This window comes from Salvelinus fontinalis, chromosome 3 (genome assembly GCF_029448725.1).
Source record: "Salvelinus fontinalis isolate EN_2023a chromosome 3, ASM2944872v1, whole genome shotgun sequence".
In the NCBI taxonomy this organism is placed as follows: domain Eukaryota; kingdom Metazoa; phylum Chordata; class Actinopteri; order Salmoniformes; family Salmonidae; genus Salvelinus; species Salvelinus fontinalis.
The window spans coordinates 35,013,496-35,032,662 of NC_074667.1; the positions used below are offsets into that span (position 1 = coordinate 35,013,496).

Below are 19,167 nucleotides of genomic sequence, written 5' to 3' on the forward strand. Positions count from 1 at the left end.
TGGGTGGTGGACCCTTCTTGAGACACATAGGAAACTGTTGAGCATGAAACTCGGCAGCGCTGCAGTTCTTGACACACTCAAACCAGTGCGCCTGGCACCTACTACCATATCCTGTTCAAAAGCACTTACATATTTTGTCCTGCCCTTTCACCCTCTGAATGATGCAGGTACACAATCCTTATTTAACCTGTCTCCTCCCCTTCACCTACAGTGATTGAAGTGGATTTAACAAGTGACACCAATAAGGGATAATAGCTATCACCCGGTCAGCGGCATGGAAAGAACGGGTGTTTTTAATGTTTTGTACACTCAGTGTATCTCTGGCCCTCGTCTCCGCAACCTACTGCCACCAGAATTCAAGGAATGCCACCCAATCAACGAGCCCACCGAGTCCATTTAATAAACAAGTCCCGGTCACCACGAGGATTTAGTATGAATGCGCTCATCTTTTTCACTGCCACTAGAGTGCATAACTCAAAAGGTAGCATATACATTTGTGTACTATAAACTGAAGAATAAAACATATTTGATTTGCTTCGTTTTGTTAACTATATAAATGACAATTATTTTCTTGGTCGGACCATTTAAATTACAAACGGTAGGTTGTGTACACCGTATTTTCATTACGAGTATTTTGTTTGTTTTTGTTTACTGACCATTTGTTTCTTATTTGCAACAATCAGTTGAGATTTTCGTTGCTATAAGTACATTCTAGTCATTTAGTACATTGATAATGCGATATTTTTGTATATAAACTCCCAAAATGGCATGCCATGATTGAAGCTACCGTGGGTAGTTATTTATAAAAAACAATTTTTGAATGTTTTGTAGCTAGTCTGTGTGTGTGGGGGGTTCTCTAGTTTTTTAAGCGGAAGTAGGTGCTGTTCCCCGACCAGATAATGCGAGTGAGACTTCAATGAGTGAGTGGTGATGTTCTTAATTGACCGAGTTAAAGGGTGCAGTTTTTCAAAGACAGCTTTCATTGAACTTTAATTAATACGTGCAACTCGCAGCTATTTAGAACGAAGATGCAACGATGACCCAGCTTCGGACCAACGAGTTCATTGCTCCACCAGAGTGTCCTGTTTTTGAGCCCAGTTGGGAGGAATTTGCCGATCCATTTGCGTATATCAACAAAATACGGCCTATTGCAGAGAAAACGGGCATCTGCAAGGTCCGACCGCCAAAGGTGAGTGTCTTTAATCAGGGTAGCATTTCAAACTCCTGCTTAAACATTTTCTAAAGGTTGTTGGTGACATTTTTGGTCGTTTACTTATCTTTTTAGACAGATTTTCAACATGGCGGCTTGAGTTGAATTGCCAGCTTCTGTGTATGTGTTCCTCTGTGTGTATATTATGTGTGTGCATGTACACGCACGCGCCCAGTGATCTATGTACGAACAGACGCGCGACAAAATTCTAATAAAGTATCGCATATGTTCCAGAGAGTACGTTACATTGTATGTGAAGGGATCTTTAGAGTCTATTGTTCAAATGGATGGGTGAAAAGGTTGATTAACCTTTCTCTTCCTGGGAGTTGTTCATTGTGAAATGACAGGGAAATAAGACATTTTACCAAGTCACTTGAATGCCTTCCAGTTTATCAATAAAATGTTCTACTGTGAAATTGGAAGATATTCATAAAATATCCTTCCATACTGCTTTTTATATCGACTTGTATTGACCTCACAATGTTTTGATGCTGGATTGCCGTGTGACGGTTACGTGCATCATGACAATCTAGATGATTTGATAACTGGTAGTGGGGCTGATTTAGAGGCCTGTAAATATTGATGTTGTAGGCCTGTCTTCTACCTTGGTAATGCCATCCATGTTGTCTTTGTGGTAGTGGGTGTGTTTTAAAAGCTGGATTGTGTGTGCAAACCAAGTGACTTTTCCTTTTAGAGTTTTTTAACAGTTCAACACTATTACATAATAATCGGTGGAATGTAGCCTAGTGGTAACAGCGTTGATCCTGTAATCTAAAGGTTGCTAGTGTGAAAAATCTGTCGATGTGCCCTTGAGCAAGGCATTTAACCCTAATTACTCCATGGTCGCCTTTTGAAAATGTCTGACCCCGGCGGTGACCTCACTCTCCAAGGGTGTCTCGGAATTGGGATATGCAAAAACACATTTCTATTTTACACATGTATAATTAAGCAATAATGCCTGAGGGGTTGTGGTATATTGCCAATATACCATGGCTAAGGGTTGTTCTTAGGCATGATGCAATGCAGCCTTTAGCCGTGGTCAATTGGCCATATGTCACAAATCTCGAGGTGCCTTATTGCTGTTAACTTGTTACCATCGTAATTAGCAGTAAAAAAAAAATTGTCATACCTGTGGTATACGGTCTGATATTTGTCATACCTGTGGTATACGGTCTGATATACCACAGTTGTCAGCCAATCACCATTAAGGGCTCGAACCACCCAGTTTATAATACACATTTGTACATGTGTGAAAACGGACCACTCACCAATTTTTTTTATCAGATTTTGCTAGGGATATTTGTTGATTCATCTGTGTGAGTAATTGAACCCTTTTTCTAATGGTAACCCAATGGTTCTTGAAGGGCTGGCCTCTGAACATTGGTTATCATAACAAATTCCTCTAAGTAGCCTATGGTAGTAACTTTTTTTTACTGGGGTATGCATGCATTATCGCTGTCGTTTGCAATAAAACATATTACTACAACGGTTGATAGAAGTTGATTAAACATAATTTGGGTAAAACTTTACAATAGTAGTTATACCTATTTGTTAATACTGTAGTTACACTTTGTAGACCTATTAGTTAGTTGCATACCATAGTAAATGCATTATAGCCTAATTGAGTTAATTGTTTTATTAGACCACAGAATAGGGACTGTCCCTCATACCACTGGTGTAATATCAAATTATTGTAATTGACAATCAATTACTAAAATACTATGCAACAACAATGTTGTACACCTACAATAACCTAAATGTAAACTTTGAGAAACCAAGGCAACCTGTTTATGCATTAACATTGTTTACCAGCACATTGTTTAGTCCCCACCATTTGTGTTGTATTATTTAAACCCATTTGTTCCACTCTGTACAGTCAACAATGCTGTTTTCACTTTGCTTCTTAATCTAAATCTGTTCTATAATTACACTATTAGTCTGTTTCTTACATCTGCAAACAGCTAGTCTTTTTTCATAGCAAGTTGGGCCTAAATGTTGTTAGCTGCTAATCGCTAATGTACCGAGTCAGAGCAAATATTTATATATTTTTTTTATTTCACCTTTATTTAGGTAGGCCAGTTGAGAATAAGTTCCCATTTGCAGCAGCGTCCTGGCCAAGATAAAGCAAAGCAGTGCGACACAAACAACAACACAGTTACACATGGAATAAACAAATGTACAGTCAATAACACAATAGATAAGTCTATATACAGTGTGTGTAAATGTAGTAAGATTAGGTAGGTAAGGAAAAAAATAGGCCATAGTGGCGAAATTACAATTTAGCAATTAAACGCTGGAGTGATAAATGTGCAGAAGATGAATATGCAAGTAGAGATACTGGGCTGCAAAGGAGCAAAAAATAAATAACAATATGGGAATGAGGTAGTTGGGTGGGCTATTTACAGATGGGCTATGTACAGGTGCTATGATCGGTAAGCTGCTCTGACAGCTGATGCTTAAAGTTAGGGAGATATAAGACTCCAGCTTCAGTAATTTTCATTCCAGTCATTGGCAGCAGAGAACTGGAAGAAGAGGCGGCCAAAGGAGAGGTTGGCTTTGGGGATGACCAGTGAAATCCTCAGATCCTCAAAAGGTTTTACAGCTGCACCATCGAGAGCATCCTGACTGGTTGCATCACTGCCTGGTATGGCAACTGCTGTGCCTCCAACCGCAATGCACTACAGACGGTAGTACATCACTGGGGCCAAACTTCCTGCCGTCCAGGACCTCTATACTAGGCGTTGTCAGAGGAAGGCCCTAAAAATTGTCAAAGACTCTAGCCACCCTAGTCATAGACTGTTCTCTCTGCTATCGCACGGCAAGCGGTACCGGAGTGCCAAGCCTAGGTCCAAAAGGCTTCTTAACAGCTTCTACCCCCAAGCCATAAGTCTCCTGAACAGCTAATCAAAGGGCTACCCAGACCCCTCTTTTATACTGCTGCTACTCTGTTTATTATCTATGCGTAGTCACTTTAACTCTACCTACATGTACATATTACCTCTTACTTAGACTAACCAGTGCCCCCGCACATTGACTCTGTACCGGTACCCCCTGTATATAGCCTCGCTATTGTTATTTTACTGCTGCTGTTTAATTATTTGTTACTTTTTATTTTTTACTTATGTTTTTCTTAACTTCTTAAGCATTGTTGGTTAGGGGCTTGTAAGTAAGCATTTCACTGTAAGGTCTACTTCACTGTAAGGTCTACACCTGCTGTATTAGGCGCATGTGACAAATCAAATTAGATTTTAATGTAGCTAAAGATTATAGGGTCCCTTAAACACAATAACTCCTCTCTGGCATTTTCATAACAAACACTGTATTCAAAGTGCCCACTATTATATTCTAACCAGAGCATTAGAACATTCTTTATATTCCCATGATTCCAGCAGTTCACCCAAGTGTTTTGCTCTAAATCAAGTCTAATCGCAATTGAAACATTTGGTTAAAATTAGGCCTAGATTGTTTGTCCATATCATGCATCCCTACGTGGAAATGCTCTCCATGACTGTAGAAAATGCAGAAATGGACAAATCGTAATAGTTTAAAAAACATAATTGAACAGTATAAAACAATCAGAATCAAGACCCATTGAAATCCCATAGAATATACAGTATGTGTTGCCACCCTAGGGTTCCGCATTTCTCATAAAGCAAATTTAGAACTTTTACTATTCAAAATCATAAAATGACGTCCAATTGTTTTATTTTTATAACGTGATATGATATTGGCAAAATCACCCAACCCTAATTTACCTTGGAAAAAGTCTCTCTCGATTGACTCGCTTGTACAGCAGTCGTGTCATCTGAATGTTTTGTTCTTACAACTCTGTATTATTATTTAACATTTTGAAATATGATCAAGATCACAGCTGTGCCTACTGTAGGTAGTCTGATGGCCGAATTTGGCTTGTTGTTCAAAGGATTGAAATTGTTTGTACGGAATGGGAGTGCTTATGCAATGGGCCTGCCTGTTGTCATAGCTCCACTACTCCACAAAGGGGCTGATGGAAATGCAGCCAGAGCTGTTTTCATAAACCATGTCCCCATCTGGGCCGTGCACTGCAGACTGAGCGTGCAGGGTCAAAGGGTAAGCTATGGAGGCACAATTTATGGCGCTCTCATCACCCCGCTTCCCCGGCCCCATGGGATACATATTTCTTTCCAGCAAATTTGTGACTGGAGGGCACTTAGATTCGTCCACATCCCCAGCTGGTTCACTTCTCAGTTTGAAGTGACAGTTGGGTTCTCCTGTTTAGGGAGTTGGGTTTTAGGATGGATTCTTACACGTTTGATCAAAAATGGTTCTGTCAGATCTGTTGCTTGGGCTGAAATTACAGAATTGTGCACCATGAAAGTCTATGGTTACTCAAATGTGTAGGTCTATTTATAAATAGTTGTTAATCAGCATCACCTGAGTAGAGTTGGTAACTATTGACAGGGTGCCTGTGTCTATTGACATTGAGTACAGTTACATGCGCACAATAATGCGATTATTGTCGATAGTCAGATTTAATATAATAGTTTGATTAAAAGATTTACATGCATTTCAAGAAGAATGGTTTCCCTAATAATCCTGTTTACAAGGACACGTCTGAAATCGTCTGGGTATCACTGAAAGGTTAAAGTTGGATGCCAACCATCATATAAAGTCCAAAAAAGAAGCCTGAAGGAGAGATTACAAGAAACTAACTCTGTTTACTCTTTTATCTCTGGATTAATTGTCAGAGTAGAGGACCTTGTGCATTTCAGATAAAATAACAACCCAATGTTTATCCTAAGACAAATTAGCTACTAACAGCAAGCTAGCTAGCTAAATTACCATAAATGTTTAATACATTTCGACCTGTCCCCAAATTAATATAGTTGGTTCAGAGTTCGTTTTGATATTTCAACCTGCGTGTCCTGATTTGCGTGTGGGTGGACAAAATCAACATCTGCACGATCGCTGGTCAGACTGTGCACGTGTCTGCGTGCACCATCGCAAGGATGTTTATTTTGTCCACCCACACCAGACGTGATCAGGACACACAGTTTGAAATATCAAAACGAACTCTGAACCAACTATATTTATTTGGGGACAGGTCGAAATGTATTAAACATTTATGGTAATTTAGCTAGCTAGCTTGCTGTTAGTAGCTAATTTGTCTTAGGATAAACATTGGGTTGTTATTTTATCTGAAATGCACAAGGTCCTCTACTCTGACAATTAATCCAGAGATAAAAGGGTAAACAGAGTTAGTTTCTTGTAATCTCTCCTCCTTCAGGCTTCTTTTTTGGACTTTATATGATGGTTGGCATCCAACTTGAAGGTGCACTACCAACTGGACTGGAGTGTGGACATCAGTTCATCTTTCAATCACCCACGTGGGTATATGTTCCTAAAAACCAATGAGGAGATGGGAGAGGCGGGACTTGCAGCGCTTCAAATGTCACAAATAGAACCAAGCGCCTGGCTACGCAAACACTCGTGAGCAGTGTTGGTTCAATGATTGAAAAACTTTTATGTGTACATTTATTTTGCAGTGCGGTGTGGCCAGCATGTTAGACTAGCTTGTCGCTAATGGGGATCCTAATAAATGAAATTGAACTGACTTCAGTCGTGCTAAAGAGGGAGGCTCGCTCAGCTGGTGCTAGCACAGGTCAAATACACCGTTGTTAAAAATAAAAAAAATCTTAAGTATGGCGTTTACATGTCCTAATTCGAAAGGTTGCTCAGAAAACCAGGTGTTTTAATCAGCATATGTTTACTTTGATTCTGACTTTACTCAGATGAAGATTATTCGAGTAAGGTGTTTACATGACTATTGCATAATCTGCCATAATCAGTTCAATATAAAATTATTACTTTGCATGTAAATGTGCTGTGTGTCTGTCATGCACCCGTTGGTAAAATATATTTCATATCCACTCAGGTTCTTATTTAAAGCAATCAGGATCAAATTGTTTTATTAATGTGATATTTGAAATTATGTTTGATTGGCATTTAGCCTAGTGTTAATTAGTAAGAGTGTAACCAGAGGAGATATCAAATATGGCTTTAGGCTGAAGAGGAACAGCCTACGTGACTTTCTGCATGGAACATAACCTGTCATGTCACAATGTTCCTAAACACTGTAGTGTAAATAATATATTTAAACATGAATTCAAATTCAGCACAGACTATTGTTGAATTGATAATGATTCTCCTAAATGGAAGATAAACTAGAAAAAAGGTTTGTCAGTTTGACAAGATGGTGTTGTTTACTCCTGCAGGGATGGCAGCCACCGTTTGCATGCGACGTGGACAGTCTGCACTTCACTCCCCGTATCCAGAGACTTAATGAATTGGAGGTACGTTCATTTCACTACATAACTGGTTTAGCCATTACAGTACTGAGTAAAAATGGCATCTACTTACCTTTTTTATTATGAACGACTGGATATGTACCTAACCAAGTTTTTATTTTGATTAAATATGTGGATTACTTTTTACAATGATGATCCACAGATATTTTGGACGGATTTTGCCTTTTGTACATTTTTCTAATTATCCCAGTCTTTCATAAGTGCTAAAGAAATAAAAGAAAATGTACAAATAAGTACAGTAGTCTGCCAATGCTTTAAGCCTAATTGAAGGTGACTCGGAAGGCTACTTTGGTGCATCAAGTGACGTTGTCAGTAGAACAGTGTCTTCAGCAGGCTTAGAACCCACAGCAGCAGGGTGTCTATTGAAGCCAGAGTGCTGATGACATCAGGTTAAAGGTCACTGTGACCCCCTCCGATGAGCTAGTTAAAATGTCAGTGTCCTGTCATTTGCAATTAAAAGTAGCACAGCAGGGGATGTTATTATATAAGCAATGTTAATAAGGGCATGTAATGCACCATTTGTGATCAATATTATTTGTTTTATGTTGGCAATGTGTAAAATGTACCATCTCTTATTGTGTTTATGTTCATGTTGAGTAGGCTCAAACCAGAGTCAAGCTCAATTTCCTGGATCAAATCGCAAAGTTCTGGGAGCTACAAGGGTGCACACTTAAAATCCCTCATGTGGAAAGAAAGATTCTGGACCTATACCAACTCAACAAGGTATGTAGCTACAACTTCTAGCACACCCTGGATGCAGGAAACTGGCCAGCTATTCTTGGATAGGATCCAGTGTGCATTTGTGTTATACACTCGTATAAGCATGGTGTGTTCTAATTGCTTCTTATGTTGACAAATTTGAACACCCACACAATAACAAGGTCATTAATTGGGGTGCTCCTTTCCCAGTTGGTGAACGATGAGGGGGGTTTTGATGCGGTTTGCAGAGAGAGACGCTGGTCTAAGATAGCCCTGAAGATGGGCTTTGCTCCAGGAAAGGCCATAGGCTCTCATCTGCGCTCCCACTATGAGAGGATCCTTTACCCCTACAACCTGTTCCAGACTGGAGCCAACCTTCTGGTGAGTCAGATGGGTTTTTCGCTCTCTCTCTTTCTCTCACCACCCTTGTATATTCTACATTCTCTCTTTTCTTTCTCACTCACTCTCTCACCCGCTATCCGGTGTCTCCCAGTACTCTCTCTGCAGAGTCCTCTTCCACCCCTCCCTCTCATCCTCTTTGTTGTTCTCTCTCGATGGGTAGCATTGTCTTGGTCCTCCGCTCTGTTTACTAATGTGTAATTATCTTGAGTTGTCTAAGATTGTGCTGCGTCAAAGGTGTAGATATTGTTCATAGCAAAATGGCAGGTAAATCTCAATTTAATTCGTCCATGTTTTTGCTGTTGATATAAGATCCATTTTCCATAAAATACCTGCTCTAAGATGAAATCACAAATTAAGTCATAGGCTAAATGAGGCCTGGGATGTTTAAAAAGTATGACTGGAATCCTGAAAATAAACCAACCATTTTCATAGCGTGCTCTCCTCCCCATTGGGTCATTTAAAAAAAAATGTAGTACCGGTTCCCTCTTGTCTCCATGTTTATTTTCATTGAAGACCTCAGTTGTCTCTTGCAGCCTCCCTGATTGTACCTTGGGGCCCTGGTTGGGGTTTTGTGGTTAGCAGCAGCTCATCCTCTCTGCAGTGCTGCATGTCTCTCTCTCTCAGCCTGCTGGCCTTGACCTCTCCTGTTCCCTCCTCCCTCTCGCCCAACACTCCCTGTAGCAAAGTTAATGAGCTAAACACTGTCCTCTTGATATACCAGAGAGCAGAGCGTCAGTGTTCCCATCCCCCACCTCAACCGACAGTGTTGCTGCCGGTCTTCCTCTTTGTCATGTTAGTGGTGTCAACAGAAAGAACAGAGACCACGTGTTGATCTGGCAAGACAAAAACAAGTATCAATAGTTGAAGCCCGTGTGTAGTGGTGGGTGGAAGTTTGTATTGGATGATTGTGTTTATAATCAAGCCATGGTATTCAACAACTCCATTACAATGTCAGACAACTAGGCACCTGAACAACCAAATGGCCTGTTGTATATAGATGCCTGGTTTGTTTTTGGCAAATGGAATTTGTCACAACATAATAGTAGTTGGAGTGACAAGGAGCTAGCAAAGCTCATTCTGTTCAAACAGAATGATTGTCCTTTTCTTATAATTTTCTGACAAACATATCAGTTTGAGATTTGGTGAAACATTTCTCATTGATGATCTTATGGGGACTTTGTGCTGAAAAGCTTTACATGCCCATTCACTCCCCCATGTCTCCCCTACAGAAGCCCACCCTGACCAACGACATGAAGGACACTGACTACATCCCCCATGACCTGCCCCAGCGGCAGTCTGTTCAACCCCTGGAGACCTGCAGCATCGCCCGCAGAGCCAAGCGCATGAGAGCTGAGGTGGGCCTCTTCCTGGGTCTCCATAAGTCACAGTTCTATCTCTAGGTCCCCATAAGTTACAATAAGTCCATCCGCTCATTTTTCATGCCTCTGACATGCGGTAATAATAAAAAGTGGTGTAATTGCCGACAGCTTTGTTGACATTTTGTTTTAATTATTGTGATCTGTTTTACTGGTACAGCATACCCCCACTATTTGTTTTGCCGGGAAGCCGTATTTCCTTATTTCACCCTGACTATAACTCACAATAGTTCTCGGGTCCTCATAAGACCGAGCTCTTCCTGAGCCAATGGATGACTAACACCCTGTAAAACAAAAGCCCAGTGACCCAATGCAGACAAGCGGTGGTTTGCAGCTTTGCATGTATTTCTGGACACCAAACCAAAGAGCTTTTGTGTGTATGCAATTGTGAGCTCATAAAAAGGATGTTGCTATCCCTGAATTTCCTGTCGTGGTCCACATGGCATGGACCCCTCTTCTCTTTCTCTCTGGCAGGAAGGCTGTATGAAGACGGTGACCGAGGAGGACTGTGAGAACCGGCCCAATCTGAGGAGGAGGATGGGCTCCTACGTAGCCAAGCCAGAGCCACAGGCTGGTAAGCGCTGTCCTCTGGAAAAGTTTAGTGCAATGTGAAAGAACTGAATATTTTTCATGAAGTAAAAAATGTTTTTCTGGGTTAACTTATGTCTTGGGAATTATTGCATTTTAAAGAAATGTTTTAAAAGTAAAATTATTTAGAAAATGTACCTTTTTTATCATATTTTAAATGTATACTGAACAAAAATATAAATGCAACAATTTTAAAGATTTTACTGAGTTACAGTTCATATAAGGAAATCATACAATTGAAATAAATTCATTAGGCCCTAATCTATGGATTTTACACGACTGGGAGTATGCAGGCCATGGATGAACTGGGACATTTTCAGTTTCCAGGAACTATGTACAGATCCTTGCGACATGGGGCTGTGCATTATCATGCTGAGACATGAGGTGATGGCGGCAGATGAATGGCATGATAATGGGCCTCAGGATCTTGTCACAGTATCTCTGTACATTCAAATTGCCATCAATAAAATGCAATTGTTCGGTGTACATTGTCCATGCCTGCCCATATCATAGCCCCATCGCCACCATGTGGCACTCTGTTGACAACATTGACATCAGCAAACCGCTAGCTCACACAACGCCATACATGTGGTCTGTGACTGAGGCCAGTTGGACGTACTGACAAATTCTCTAAAACGATGTTGGAGGTGGCTTATGGTAGAGAAATTAACATTCAGTTCTCTGGCAAGAGCTGTGGTGGACACTCCTGCAGTCAGTTTGGCAATTGCAAGCTCCCTTAACTTGAGACCTCTGTGGAATTGTGTGACAACTGCACATTTTAGAGTGCCCAGCACAAGGTGTGCCTGGTGTAATGATCACGCTGTTTAATCAGCTTCTTGATATGCCACACCTGTCAGGTGTATGGATTATCTTGGCAAAGGAGAAATACTCACTAACAGGGATGTAAATAAATTTCTGCACAAAATTTGAGCGAGATAAGCCTTTTGTGCGTATGGAACATTTTTGGGATAATTTATTTCAGCACATGAAACATGGGACGAACACTTCATGTTAGGTTTATATTTTTGTTCCGTGTATATTAGAACAGGGTTGTTTATATTAGTACATACTGTATTCCTTGGCCTCCATTAACAATGTGAAATTTATTTCAGTGAAAGTGTTACCTGTTCAGGTGAAACAGGAAGCCACCGAGCATGAGGAGCCAATAACAAGTGACAAAGAAAACGTGCTGACTAAGAAAAACGATCCCACAGTGAGTAAAGTACCTTTATATATGCTAATGTATTTTAGCTAATCAGGGCTAATTGTCTCTTCATTATTACTATGATGATGGTAATGATTATAATAACCATAATGGGTAGCATTTATACAGGTCAGTTTTCTCTCAAAAGTAACTCATCCCATCCACCCACCTGGTTGACCTATGGCAGCCATTTTGCAATGTTTTAGCTGAAAAGTGGATAAGAAGTATCGCTGTGCGTGTCTGTCTCAGGTGGACCAGTACATGTGTCTGGTGTGTGGCAGCGGGAGTGAAGAGGACCGCCTGCTGCTGTGTGACGGCTGTGACGACAGCTACCACACCTTCTGTCTGATCCCGCCCCTCCACGATGTCCCCAAAGGAGACTGGAGGTGTCCCAAGTGCCTTGCTCAGGTGACAGATAGCCTCTCTCTTCCAGACCCAATTACCATACTACTCTGTCAACACACTCCACACACCCCGTCCACTGGGGAAGCTGTTGAACACTGCAGTAGCAGTAGTATGGAAATTGAAACTCAATATTGTTTTCACTGTAAAGGCAAACGCACAGCTAGACAAAAGCATGCTCAAATTCTGCTCTTCTGTATGTTATTTTCTGTAGCTACTCAATGGAATTCTTCTCCTGATTAAAATAAATAAATAAAGGTGACATTTGCTGTATTAGTGCTTACATCCCATTCTTGTCTTCCCCACAGGAGTGTTGCAAACCTCAGGTAGCCTTTGGTTTCGAGCAGGCTGGCAGGGACTACTCTCTACGCACTTTTGGGGACATGGCAGACTCCTTCAAGTCAGACTATTTCAACATGCCGGTTCATGTAAGTTTGGCAGTATATGTGGTGTTTAGTAGAGAGAGAACTGGAAAATATTTGTATTTAACAAGTTTGAAATGGAGCCTCCATTACAAAATATTTTCTCAGTGGCGTGCTTCTGAACTCCAGCCTGATATTGACTGTATTAGATGGAGCTCATCCATGCTCAGTCAGAAGTTGAGGTAACGGTGTGTCTTTCTCTCTCTCTGTCAGATGGTTCCAACAGAGCTAGTGGAGAAGGAGTTCTGGCGCTTGGTCAGCACAATCGAAGAGGACGTTACTGTGGAGTATGGGGCAGACATCGCCTCCAAGGAGTTTGGGAGCGGCTTCCCCATCAGAGGCGGACGATTCCAAGTCTCCCCTGAGGATGAGGTACAAAGGCTCTCCTACAGGTTAACATAGGCTAGGTATTGGGAGGATTATGAAGTTTATTTTACCGCAACATCATGGCAACAGTACATCATCTCAGACCAAGAGAGCGGTTTGTCACCTAAAGATTATTCATTTCTTTAGAATCTACTTCTCACAATATTTTCTAGATCTAGAGTTGAGACAATTATTAGCTAGCTAGTAGCTACATCACAACCTCCCAGAAATCTATGCCCCTCAGAGACCTTGGTAAAACTTGTTGCTAGTATTTATGGTGATATTGGAGTTCTAATGCAGATGAAACCCTTCCCAGTAAAGTAGCATCTCAGACCCAGTATCTTAGACTGTCACCCTGAGTTCAGTCTAGCCTGAACTTGTGCCCTTTCTCTGACGCTTAGGATTACCTGAGCAGTGGCTGGAACCTGAACAACATGCCCGTGATGGACTCCTCGGTGCTGACTCACATTACGGCCGACATCTGTGGGATGAAGTTACCCTGGCTCTACGTGGGCATGTGCTTCTCCTCCTTCTGCTGGCACATTGAGGACCACTGGAGCTACTCCATCAACTACTTGCACTGGTACAGAAAGGTGTCCTCTTAAGGCCCCACAGGCCATCAGTATAGTATAATATGACCTTGTGGCTGGACCTGGGAAAACTTGGCCCTAGGTATAAAGCATTGTGTAGAGGTCTAAGCAAATATCTCTGCTTCTTTTATTCTGAGGAATCTTTTGAAACCCATATGCTTGTTTAGTATTGGAGTGAGTTTATTGGTTGACATAGTATTAAACACACAAGAATGCACCTCAAGCTTAAGTGATAACGTCAGTGTTTTTGAGAAAATGACATCTGTGTTCTCAGGGGAGAGCCCAAGACGTGGTACGGGGTTCCGGGATACGCTGCAGAGAAGCTGGAGTGGGTGATGAGGAAACTAGCCCCCGAGCTGTTTGAGTCCCAGCCTGACCTCCTGCACCAGCTGGTCACAATCATGAACCCCAACACACTCATGAACCATGGCGTCCCCGTAAGTACCACACCCACCAACAACACACATACAGTGATGAAGGCAGGTGGGCAGGTAAAAAAATATAACATTGTGTGTAGCTATGGTATTGGTCTAACCATGACTTCATACCTACTCTTCTCTAGATTTATCGCACCAATCAGTGCTCTGGTGAGTTTGTCATCACCTTCCCCAGAGCCTACCATAGTGGATTTAACCAGGGCTTCAACTTCGCTGAGGCTGTCAACTTTTGCACCATGGACTGGGTAAGATGCCATGAAGTCCCTCATAAATACCATACAGAAGCTAGTAATTGAATAGCCAGAAGATACTTCTAATGAGCAGTGGACAAAAGCCTGTATACCCTGTAGTTCTTTGGATCAAGTTTGGTTATCACTGATGTAACCAGCACTATATATGGATCTTGTTGATGGTGTTAAATCGATAGTAGAGTATAGTTCTAACCCAAAGCCTCCCGCTATTTCTCAGATGCCCATGGGCCGCATGTGTGTGGACCACTATCGGCAGCTGAATAGGTACTGTGTCTTCTCCCACGACGAGATGGTCTGCAAGATGGCGTCCAAGGCGGACACCACCATGGATGTGGCCCTGGCCTCGGCTGTGCAGAGGGACATGACCGTCATGCTCCAGGAGGAAGACAAGCTGAGGGACAAAGTCAGCCTGATGGTAAGAGGCCTCTCATACCGGCACGTACAGTGCATTTGGAAAGTGTATATATATACAGTACCAATCAAAGGTTTGGTCACACCAACTCATTCTAGGGCTTTTCTTTATTTTTACAATTTTCTACATTGTAGAATAATTTATGAAGACATCATAAAAAATATAGAAATAACACATGGAATCATGTAGTAACCAAAAAACAACAAATCAAAGTATATTTGAGATTCTTCAAAGTAGCCACCCTTTGAAGAGGGGTGTGCAAGAGTGTGCAAAGCTGTCATCAAGGCAAAGGGTCGTTACTTTGAAGAATTTCAAATATCAAATATATTTTGACCTTACACTCTTGGTTACTACAGGATTCCATGTGTTATTTCATAGTTTTGATGTCTACACTATTATTCTACCATGTAAAAATAAATACCCTTGAATGAGTAGGTGTGAGAACTTTTGACTGTGTGTGTGATATATAAACTCAGCAAAAAAAGAAACGTCCTCTTACTGTCAACTGCGTTTATTTTCAGCAAACTTAACATGTGTAATTATTTGTATGAACATAAGATGCAACAACTGAGACGTAAACTGAACAAGTTCCACAGAAATTTAATAATGTGTCCCAGAACAAAGGGGGGGGGGGGTCAAAATCAAAAAGTAAGTCAGTATCTGGTGTGGCCACCAGCTGCATTAAGTACTGCAGTGCATCTCCTCCTCATGGACTGCACCAGATTTGCCAGTTCTTGCTGTGAGATGTTATCCCACTCTTCCACCAAGGCACCTGCAAATTCCCGGATATTTTGTGAGGGAATGGCCCTAGCCCTCAGTCTCTGATCCAACAGGTCCCAGACGTGCTCAGTGGGATTGAGATCCGGGCTCTTCGCTCTTGGCCATGGCAGAACACTGACATTCCTGTCTTTCAGGAAATCACGCACAGAATGAGCAGTATGGCTGGAGGAGGATGTCTTCCCTGTAACGCACAGGGTTGAGGTTGCCTGCAATGACAACAAGCTCAATCCGTTGATACTGTGACACACCGCCCCAGACCATGACGGACCCTCCACCTCCAAATCGATCCCACTCGAGAGTTCAGGTCTTGGTGTAACTCTCGGATTCCTTCGACGATAAATGCGAATCCGACCATCACCCCTGGTGAGACAAAACTGCGACTCGTCAGTGAAGAGCACTTTTTGCTAGTCCTGTCTGGTCCAGCAACAGTGGGTTTGTGCCCATAGGCGACGGTTGTCGCCGGTGATGTCTGGTGAGGACCTGCCTTACAACAGGCCTACAAGCCCTCAGTCCAGCCTCTCTCAGCCTAAGTCTGAGCACTGATGGCGGGATTGTGCGTTCTGGTGAATATCTGAAGTAATTTGTTTTTTACGAATTATCTTTGAAAGACAGGGTCCTGAAAAGGGGACAATTCTTTTTTTGCTGAGTTTATATATAAATAAGTTATTCTAAAATTGATTAAATACACATTTTCCTCATAAATCTACACAATACCCCGTAATGACAAAGCGAAAAGTATTTATCTTTTATTTTAGCACATTCTAGACATATCAGTGTGGATGACGGATCACCACCTCAAGCTGAACCTCGGCAAGACGGAGCTGCTCTTCCTCCCGGGGAAGGACTGCCCGTTCCATGATCTCGCCATCACGGTTGACAACTCCATTGTGTCCTCCTCCCAGAGTGCTAAGAACCTTGGCGTGATCCTGGACAACACCCTGTCGTTCTCAACTAACATCAAGGCGGTGACCCGTTCCTGTAGGATCATGCTCTACAACATTCGCAGAGTACGACCCTGCCTCACGCAGGAAGCGGCGCAGGTCCTAATCCAGGCACTTGTCATCTCCCGTCTGGATTACTGCAACTCGCTGTTGGCTGGGCTCCCTGCCTGTGCCATTAAACCCCTACAACTCATCCAGAACGCCGCAGCCCGTCTGGTGTTCAACTTTCCCAAGTTCTCTCACGTCACCCCGCTCCTCCGCTCTCTCCACTGGCTTCCAGTTGAAGCTCGCATCCGCTACAAGACCATGGTGCTTGCCTACGGAGCTGTGAGGGGAACGGCACCTCCGTACCTTCAGGCTCTGATCAGGCCCTACACCCAAACAAGGGCACTGCGTTCATCCACCTCTGGCCTGCTCGCCTCCCTACCTCTGAGGAAGTACAGTTCCCGCTCAGCCCAGTCAAAACTGTTCGCTGCTCTGGCACCCCAATGGTGGAACAAACTCCCTCACGACGCCAGGTCAGCGGAGTCAATCACCACCTTCCGGAGACACCTGAAACCCCACCTCCTTTAAGGAATACCTAGGATAGGATAAAGTAATCCTTCTAACCCCCCCCCCCCCCCCCCGCCCCCCCCCCCCCCCCCCCTTAAAAGAGTTAGATGCACTATTGTAAAGTGGTTGTTCCACTGGATATCATAAGGTGAATGCACCAATTTGTAAGTCGCTCTGGATAAGAGCGTCTGCTAAATGACTTAAATGTAATGTAAATGTAATTCTATAAAAAATGTACAGAAATACTCTATTCAGACCCTTTGCTAATGGACTTGAAATTGAGCTTGGGTGTATCCTGTTTACATTGATCATCCTTGTTGTTTTTAAAACTTAAGTCCACCTGTGGTAAACTTAATTGATTGGACATGATTTGGAAAGGCACACATCTGTCTTTATAAGGTCCTACAGTTGACAGTGCACGTCAGAGCAAAAACCAAGCCATGAGGTCGAAGGAATTGTCCGTAGAGCTCCAAGACAGGATTGTGTCGAGGCACAGATCTGTGGAAGGGTACCAAAAAAGAGTTCCTCTTCTGGAAGGTTCTCCCTTCTCTTCAGCACTTCACGAATCAGGCCTTTATGGTAGAGTGGCCAGACAGAAGCCACTCCTCAGTAAAAGGCACATGACAGCCCGCTTGGAGTTTGCCAAAAGGCACCTAAAGATTATCAGACCACGAGAAACAAGATTCTCTGGTCTCATGAAACTAAGATTGAACTCTGCGCTGAATGCCAAGCATCACGCCTGGAGAAAATCAGACACCTCCCAACAGTGAGGCATGGTGGTGGCAGCATTATGCAGTGGGGGTGTTTTTCAGCAGCATGGACTGGGAGACTAGTCAGGATCGAGGGAAAGGTGAACGGCGCAAAGTACATTGAGATCCTTGATGCAATCCTGCTCAGGACCTCAGACTGGGGTCAAGGTTCACCTTCCAAAAGGACAACGACTCTAACCGCAAAGCCAAGACAATGCAGGGAGTGGCTTCGGGACAAGTCTCTGAATGTCCTTGAGTGACTCAGCCAGAGCCTGGACTTGAACCTGATCGAACATCTTCTGGAGAGACCTGAAAATAGCTGTGCAGCGACGCTCCCCATCCAAACTGACAGAGCTTGAGAGGATCTGCAGAGAAGAATGGGAGAAACTCCCCAAATACACGTGTGCCAAGCTTGTAGCGTCATACCGTAAGACTTGAGGCTGTAATCGCTGCCAAAGGTGCTTCAACAAAGTACCTAGTAAAGGGTCTGAATACTTATGTAAATGTGATATTTCCTTTTTTTTATACATTTGCAAAAATGTCTAATCCCGGTTTTGCTTTTTCATTATGGGGTGTTCGGTGTAGATTTCAACAATTTTAGAATAAGGCTGTAACGTAGCAAAACGTGGGGAAAGTCAAGGGGTCTGAGTACTTTCTGAATGCACTGTATATACTGTATTCTAGTCCTATCCAATTGAACTATTGCTCTACATATATTATTCTATCCTACGTATTCTTCAGATATACTATATATTCTATCAATCTACTGTCCATAATGTCTATACATCCCATTTATTTATACTCTGACATTGCTCTTCCTAATATTTCTTAAATCCATTCTTTAACTTTTTTAGAGTTGTGTATTAGATTACTGCACCGTTTCGCTACACTTGCAATATCATCTGCTAAATATGTGTATGCGACCAATACAATTTGATTTGAAATGGCCACAGTTAACTTTCCTCCACATGTGTCTATGTGCCCGGTTCATCCCTGTCTCTCCTCCTAGTATGGCTCTAGGTGTGGGTGTCTGTGTGTGATCTCTTTGACACTACTAATCTGTGTGTGTGTGTGTTGATGACCCTATCTGTGTGTTCCCAGGGCGTGCAGCGTTCCCAGCAGGCGGAGTACGACCTGCTGCCAGACGAGGAGCGCCAGTGTTCCAAGTGCAGGACCACCTGCTACCTGTCTGCCCTCACCTGTCCCTGCAGCCCCGGCCAGCTGGTGTGTCTGCACCATGCCCACGACCTCTGCTCCTGCACCTCCAGCAAACTCACACTCAAGTAAGTCAATCCACACCCAAGTTAGTTCTAAATGCCCACATAATGTTAATATACTACATGTCCCCCTCATTACGTACATCCCATGTTTTACAGTAACGTGCAGTCAACAGAAGCTCAAATGCTAATTTACAGATCCCATGCACAAATGTATTTTTT

At 42.6% G+C, this 19,167-nt stretch overlaps 1 protein-coding gene across 2 annotated transcripts in view; it reads left to right on the top strand.

Moving 5' to 3' along the window:
• Positions 1 to 455: 455 nt before the first annotated feature.
• The window catches only part of LOC129845794 (lysine-specific demethylase 5B-B-like), a 32,755-nt gene continuing 14,043 nt past the window's right edge, over positions 456 to 19,167 (top strand). The window contains exons 1-16 of one of the 2 annotated variants that reach the window (XM_055913722.1): positions 456 to 598; positions 1,014 to 1,189; positions 7,465 to 7,542; positions 8,158 to 8,280; positions 8,467 to 8,637; positions 9,888 to 10,013; positions 10,509 to 10,608; positions 11,735 to 11,835; positions 12,076 to 12,234; positions 12,537 to 12,656; positions 12,864 to 13,022; positions 13,418 to 13,599; positions 13,881 to 14,043; positions 14,169 to 14,288; positions 14,512 to 14,709; positions 18,830 to 19,011. In XM_055913722.1, the coding sequence (XP_055769697.1) occupies positions 1,037 to 1,189; positions 7,465 to 7,542; positions 8,158 to 8,280; positions 8,467 to 8,637; positions 9,888 to 10,013; positions 10,509 to 10,608; positions 11,735 to 11,835; positions 12,076 to 12,234; positions 12,537 to 12,656; positions 12,864 to 13,022; positions 13,418 to 13,599; positions 13,881 to 14,043; positions 14,169 to 14,288; positions 14,512 to 14,709; positions 18,830 to 19,011 (2,135 nt within the window). In that variant the 5' untranslated portion in view covers positions 456 to 598; positions 1,014 to 1,036. Of the gene's footprint in view, positions 599 to 844; positions 1,190 to 7,464; positions 7,543 to 8,157; positions 8,281 to 8,466; positions 8,638 to 9,887; positions 10,014 to 10,508; positions 10,609 to 11,734; positions 11,836 to 12,075; positions 12,235 to 12,536; positions 12,657 to 12,863; positions 13,023 to 13,417; positions 13,600 to 13,880; positions 14,044 to 14,168; positions 14,289 to 14,511; positions 14,710 to 18,829; positions 19,012 to 19,167 lie in introns of those variants that run through there. The other variant, XM_055913715.1, reaches the window with a different exon arrangement.